Source organism: Trypanosoma theileri (assembly GCF_002087225.1).
Source record: "Trypanosoma theileri isolate Edinburgh chromosome Unknown TM35_Tth_9_V1, whole genome shotgun sequence".
NCBI lineage: Eukaryota > Euglenozoa > Kinetoplastea > Trypanosomatida > Trypanosomatidae > Trypanosoma > Trypanosoma theileri.
In genome coordinates this window covers 553,255-560,486 of record NW_021639851.1, presented here as the reverse complement: position 1 = coordinate 560,486, position 7,232 = coordinate 553,255, and the positions used below count along the sequence as shown (strand labels likewise).

The 7,232-nt window shown below is 34.6% G+C and overlaps 2 protein-coding genes across 2 annotated transcripts; both read left to right on the top strand.

The window, feature by feature from the left end:
* Positions 1-351: 351 nt before the first annotated feature.
* On the top strand, positions 352-1,272 carry TM35_000093180 (uncharacterized protein; the record flags this gene model as incomplete). The annotated part of the gene is made up of 1 exon (XM_029024557.1): positions 352-1,272. One exon carries the CDS (start codon positions 352-354, stop codon positions 1,270-1,272), a length of 921 nt encoding a protein of 306 aa, XP_028884334.1.
* A 639-nt stretch (positions 1,273-1,911) lies between these two features.
* Positions 1,912-5,889, top strand: TM35_000093170 (uncharacterized protein; the record flags this gene model as incomplete). Its single annotated transcript, XM_029024556.1, has 1 exon — positions 1,912-5,889. The coding sequence occupies one exon, from the start codon at positions 1,912-1,914 to the stop codon at positions 5,887-5,889; it is 3,978 nt and encodes a 1,325-aa protein (XP_028884333.1).
* Positions 5,890-7,232: the final 1,343 nt, after the last annotated feature.

The window sequence follows — 7,232 nt, the reverse complement described above, 5'->3', positions numbered from 1 at the left end:
AAATTAATACTTCTACCTTCCTCCATATGACAAGGAATACCGTGAAAATATAATCAAAAACATAAAATTCTAGTAGCTACTAGTCGAAAAAAAATTTCTTTCACCTGTTCGAAGTTTTTCCTCTTCTTTTTTTTTTTTTTTTCTTTCCTCGTCTTTTTTTTTTTTTTATTATTATTATTCCTCTCCAGAGACATCTGATGTTTTTGCTTCTCTTTTCCATATTTATTTTCTTCTTGTTTTTGAGGTATAATAAAATAATAGAGACAAAAATAGCCACACACGAGGTATTGAAGAAAAAAAAAAGGGGAAAGGAAAAAAAAGATAACAAGTCTCTCTCATCAGCAGTATTTCATGAGCGTCTCGGCATGTTGGAATCAACTACTCCCAGAGAAGCCACAGCCGAGTTCTGCTGCAAGTACTACAAGCCACAGATTCTCAGCGAGGAGGGTTCGTCACTACAAGATAAAAGATGGAGATCAACAGGAAAAGACTGAAAGCAAGAACACAAATAATAATAATAATAATAATAATAATAATAATAATAAAAGTATTGGGGAAGAGGGTGAAGTGAAACAGGCTTCCAGTATTACAGTAAATGATTGGGAGTTGGAAGCTGTCCGTCGATACAGAGCACTACAGAGTCATGAAGGAAATATTTCTTTAGAATATAATGACATTTCATCCAGTAGTACTCATAGTACTCTTCTACAGTTAATTTTACACTCCAAACTTGTTCCTATTATAGACTGGCATGAGTGTGCAGATAAGGTGGCGAAATGGTTTCAAAATCCTACTGCAGCTCCACTCACATTGCTCTCTTATACCATCACTCAACTTGTTACCACACATCAATTAACACCTCATAGTGCTGCCAGATGGATTTTAGATCTATGCAAAGCATTATTACTAGAAGTAACAGATACTAATTCAGAAATACCTGATATGGTTGTGGCTTCTGATTGGGTCTTTGCAGAGGAACTTCAACGATCTGTATATTTATTGCAACAACAAGAAGAAGGAGGTGTTTCTCTTTTTCAGAATTTTTCCTCTATAGTGCTTGATACAGTGATAACTGAGATTCTTCTTCATACAAATGGAACAGAGATGTGTAGACTGTTACCTTTTTGCTTTCTACTGAAACGCAATAAAGCATTTGCGCTATCGGCATGGAAGAGTAATGAACAGCAGTATAGTACACGTATGCAGCGTGTGTGTGAGGTGGGACGCGAACTCCCACCACATCTCGCTGTAGTTCTCAGTGTAGTAGTGTAAATAGTGTTTAAAAAAATAAATGGGTGGAATAAAGCGGGGGTGGGAATGAATAGTTATTTATTCCTGTGTTTTCCATGTTTTTTTTTCTTTTTTTTTCTTTTCTTTCTTCTTGGGTTAGTTTATATACGTATCTTCTCTTAAATGTTGTAGTTGGTGGTGCGACGCCACAGATAAAATTGCGTTCTGTTGCCTTCTGTCCAACTAAAAACAATAAATAAATACAAGTTCAGAGTTTATTATTGAGATGTTTTATTTTTATTTTTTATTTTTTTTTTCTGGTTTTTTTTTTTTTTTTAGTTGTTTCTACAGATATCTGTTTCGACTGGCTGTTATGAATAGAAATAGTTTGGAAGTGTCAGGTGAATATAGATAACAAGTTTTTTTTTTTTTTTTCTCTTTTTATATTTCTTTATTTGGGTCTCTGCACTCTCACTGATATGGCATTGATAGTAGTACTAATAATAATTCTTTTCTATTTTATTTTATTTTTTTCTTACTCAACACATAAATACTATTTCTTTTTTCTTTCTTTTTCTTTATAATCAAACAATTGAATGAATCAGGAGGGTGTGACTTCTATAGAGGAGAAGGTATAGAAAAGAAAGAGGGGAAAAGAAAAAGAACACTTCATATATTAGGATGCCTGCACAAACTGCTGAGATAGAAAGTAAGATTAGACTTCGAACAGCCTTAAATGGTATTTGCAAACAGGCTGAACTCATCCTTTTAATACATTACTTTCAGAAACTAAAAGATTACGCCCGATTTAGACAACAACAAACACATTTAAAGAGATGTGCTGTTCTCTTAAAGCATCAGGATATTAAACGAACAGTAACGAGTCATTTTCTTCGTTGGCTCAGTCAAACACAGCGGCAAACAAGTATTCGGGCAGGACAACGAGAGTTAACAAAGATTGCTGTTCTTCCACGGAATCAAGACTTTATTAATTTGGGTATTAAATATTTACGGCGATGGCGTCTTTGGCTTAGACGATTACGACAACGCAAGTGTAGAAATGTGATACTACTTCTAAACAAAACAAAAGAAAGAATAACACATCAGGTGTTTAACGCATGGGAGTGTTTCCTATTCAAACGGCAAAGAGAGAGACTGGAGATAAACGTACATCATCTTGAGGAACACAATAACAAACTCTCGGATAAAATACTTCATTTAGAAGATAAGGTACAAAAACAGGAAAACACTATTGATCATCTTCATAAGGATGCTGAAAAGCTTCGACAGCAGATAATAGTTCAACAAGAAGAAATGGAACAACTCCATAAGGTAATAGAAGTAGTTATTGAAAGACTTGACAAGCCGAATGGAAAGAAAACAAATCTTCAAGGACAACATGCCGCAGAAGAAGCGGCACATCGTGGTGATAATAAACCATTACAATTACTAAATAATTGTGAATCTATAATAAGAGCACTTGAAAAATTACGAAATACACTTCCTCCTGAGAAGCAACGATTAGAAGGGTTTGAAGCTGTATTGGAAGCGGCATGTATTCACACTGGTGAAATAGGAATATCAGTAAAGGAATTAGATAAGGAATTCTCTGGTACCAAAAATTTAGCAATATTTTTGCGTGATTTTATTAAAGAAGGTGCAGAAAAAATGATGATGATGGCACATCATGAAAATATGTCTGAACCACCATCATTACGGACCACTGTTGAAGGAATCCAACATCCTTTATTTCATCAGGGTAATAAAAGTACGTTGTCAGGTTCTTTAGATGGGAAAAAAGATCCTATGGAATTCATGAGAGAATCATTATTGCAGGAGGAACATTTATTAGATTCTAATGGGCCATCTATATCTACTGTACTGCAGTCATTTCATGAGGCACTAACGCAAATGTATGAAACTCTGATGAGATGTGAAGATCTCTACGTGGAGCAACAGGAAACTGTAGAAAAGGAAGGAGAGAAGGCAAGTGTATTAGCTGCGGCTGCAGAGGATGCTGTTAAGGTGTTAAGAAACTGGCCTTTTGAATCTAAAGAAAGTTTAAAAATAAAACCAAAAGAAGAAAAAGAAAAAATAAATGAAGTGGATTCATTAGCAAATAGTTTGAGTCGAGAAAGTGTAATGGCTGCTAATACCCTCTCACATTTGCGGAGTATATTAAATACGGAAACACTTTCACTAAGTAGATCATGTAATAGTAGTAATTCCTTTGATTCACATAATGACAAACTTGTAGTTGAGCAAAAACCTATTATTATGTCATATGATGATCTTGTGAATACTGTTAAACATTTACAAGATTCTCATAAAGAATTGGGTGAAGCTTACGAGAAAATTTACATGGAATTTCGACGCTATGCCCCGGATTCATCTCTTGAATCTATTGCTAACAACAGCAGTACGACTAGCTACAGTAATAACCATAATAATAGCCGCGCCAAACATGTCACTTTTGTAGAGCCTTCTAAAAGTGAGAAGGAAGATATAATAAAGAAAACTGAATTAGTTGTTGAAGCTGTTCGAAAACATATTCAAAATAAAGGAAAAGAAGTAAAGGTACTTCGTGGGGCAATGCGAAAAGGTATTGAAGCTCTTGGTGGTTCTGCTGATGACTTGGAAACAGATGATGAGAGTGTAGAAGATGAGAAGAGTGCAGCGAAAAGTGCGGCTATTGGATCAAAACTCAGTTTACTATGTAATGAGACTGGTGAAGCTATTAAAGATGCCAAGACGGTATTAGGTATTTCAGAAGAAGGTAAATTAAAACTTTCTGATATGATTCCAAACCTTAAAGATAAAATGCAAGAACTGGAGCATGTAAAAACAGAATCTGAAATACTAATGAAAGAAGTACATCATGTGCTAAGTGGAGATTCAACACAGCAAACAGTAAGTCTTCTACGAAATTTAAAACCAAAGCGTAAACCCATGGCATTATTCGTATCAATGGAAGAACCAAGCCATAGTATTACAAGATCTCTTAGACTTGAATCTACAGAAATAGGATCACCTCTTACATCTCAAAATAATTTGAAACCAGGAGATCTTATAAAGGAATTACGTAAAGAAATATATAAAAAGAGTGGAGAAATAAATGATTTACGTGATGCATGTAGATTAATTATTAGTCTTCTTGATGGAACGTATGTTTCTGATACTGAACCACCACAGTATGGTGAAATGCTTGTACCACTTCTCATTACTCAAGTTGAAGATTTAAAACGTTCACGTAAACAAATAGTACATATTATCTCGGATGATATTTGTAATAGTAGTGTTGGTAATCAACTGATAACATTGGCATCACAGGTGGAGTCTTTGCGTTTAGGAAATATTTCACTAAAAGATGAACTTGATCAAGGTACCAAACAGAGATCTCACTTTATGAAAGATTTCACAAAGGAGAGTACCCAACTCAAAGAACTGAATACCAAATTACAGAAAAAGTTAGATGAGATGGAAAAACAATCTCAAACGCGAGAACAGGTTCGACGATTATGGGCAGAGAGAGTCGTGGAATTAATGTCGCTGCGAACCGTAAAAGAAGATATGCGGCGTTGGTTCTTATTATGGTTGGGACACATTGCGGTTGTGCGGGGAACAGCCGTGCAGGGGGCCGCTGATGTGGAGCGGAAATTATCTCTTGAGATTGTGCGGAAACAACATCAACAAAACCTCCTCGCCACTGTACTCGCCAGAGCCTTGCAGGCACTACCAGGTGAGGTGCATACATTAGATATATCATCTATGGATCTTATTTGTATGGTGGAAACAGATGGAAAAGAACTTGAGACTTTTGTGGAAAAACATGTAAATGCCGCACAGGTTTGGTTCCGTAGAGTGAATACAACACTCCCAACAGTCATCGCAGCTCTTCGTGCAGATACCGTTGCCCTTCGAGAGAAAATCACCACCGCATGGAGTGAACAGCTCTCTTTAGGGTATCGTCCACTCTTGAGAGAGGCTTATATATCCCTCACAGCGACGGATGAGAAGGATAGAGAGATGGAGTTTCTGCGAAAACGTGTCCTGGATCGTGAGGCGTTTGCACGTGCTAATAAAGAGTTGGCGGGGGAACTTGTAGAGATAAAGGATCAGTTAGCACTCGCACAGGAACATATTATTGCGCAGAATGATAAGATTAACAAACTACAGCAGGAGAACAGAGATTTTCATCTGAATAACGTGATCCACGAAAATACATACAATGGCAATAGCAATGGCAATAATAATAATAATAATAATAATAATAATAATAATAATAATAATAATAATAATAATAATAGTCATCATAATATCTCTGGTGTATCGAATAATCACCCAGACCGTCTTCGTGAAAACGCGGACGCCAAACGCGCCATGATCGCTGGAGCAAAACGGTTAGCGTTGGAGGCCATTAACGCTATTTCAGGAAAAGACTTGGCGATGTGCATTGGAGAAGTAGCTGAACTTACACTGGATATGTATCGCCGCACCACTGCCGCACTTGGGGATATTTGTGATGCTTGGCAGATGACTCCAAATATGTTTTCTGAATTAATACAGTTGCGATTGCAGGAACTTCAGGCTTTACATGATCTGCGGAATGATATTGTGGCACGTCTACCTGAATTGCTCCGTATACCGTACATTGACTAGACTATGTTGAGTGATTTTGTTTGTTTTGTGTATGTGTATGAGAGAGAGAGAGAGAGTTTTTCTTTTCTGTCTTTTCTGATATTATTCCATTCTCATTATGGAGGAATTATGATTCTTTATTATTATTATTATTATTATTATTATTATTATTATTATTATTTTTGGGGCGGGGTTGAAGAGGAATGAGCGGAAAATGTGTTGCATCATAGTTGACAGATAAATCTGTACTGTACATTTTTTTGTTTTTATTATTATTATCTCTTGATGGATTTTTCTGTATAATTCCTTTTTTTTTCTGTTTATTTGCGATATATTACCCTTTTTTTTTAGTTTTTTTGTTTTCCAGTCTTAATTTGTTTGTTTTTGCTCCTTCCAACCTGCTCTGGTATTGTGTATACTCATTTTATGTGAAGAAATAATTCCTATAAAACCAATAAAAGAGGAATGACAGGGGGGGAAAAAAAAGAAGAAAATTCACTCTTGATAGATGGAGACAGTAATAACAAGAAGGAAACACTCAAAGAAGAAGGAGAGAAACCAAAAAAGAAAAAAAAGAAAAAGAAAAATTCTGTTGCTACCGCTCTCTGAAGGAGATAGTGAAACAAGTGTGAATAAAATTGGTGGGTTAATTAATTTATTTTTGGATTTTTTGACGGGGACTAAATTAACGGTTAAAATGACATTTCCATGAGTAGAGAGTATTCTGCGTTCATTCATTGTACTTATGCAAATAAAATTATTGCACATAGTAAGAAGGTTTTTAGTGCTCTTTCAGCTGCTTATATGGAAACCATCTGGATGTGGGGATCACCTTTTTTTCCAAAACAGAAAAAAAGAAAATCCTGTACTTTCTGTATTTATTTTACTTTTTTGTTTCTTTTTTTTATATATAAATAAATAATATATATATTTATATTTATATATATATATGTTTATGTCTCTGTAAATTAGAAAGAAAAGTCTGAGGTGATTATCACGATTGAGCGGGTTTATGGAGACTAACAGAAATTATCGAAGACGTTGTCTTTTTTTTATTATTATTATATTAAATAACAAACAACAAAAAAAGAATAGAAGATCTATATATATATATATATATATAATCTATCTTTGAGATAAAATAGTGATCCAGTAAAAACAGTATTACAGATAATAATGAACCTTTTTTTTTTCTCTTTTATTTCTCTTCTGGCTTCTCTTGTTAAGAGTGTCTCCTTTTAGTGAGAGCTACAAAATTCAAAAGATTTACGTCATTTAGTAACCCACAAGAACACTAAATCGAAAAAAGAATATATATATATATATATATATATATATATATATATATAAAAAAAAAAAAAAAA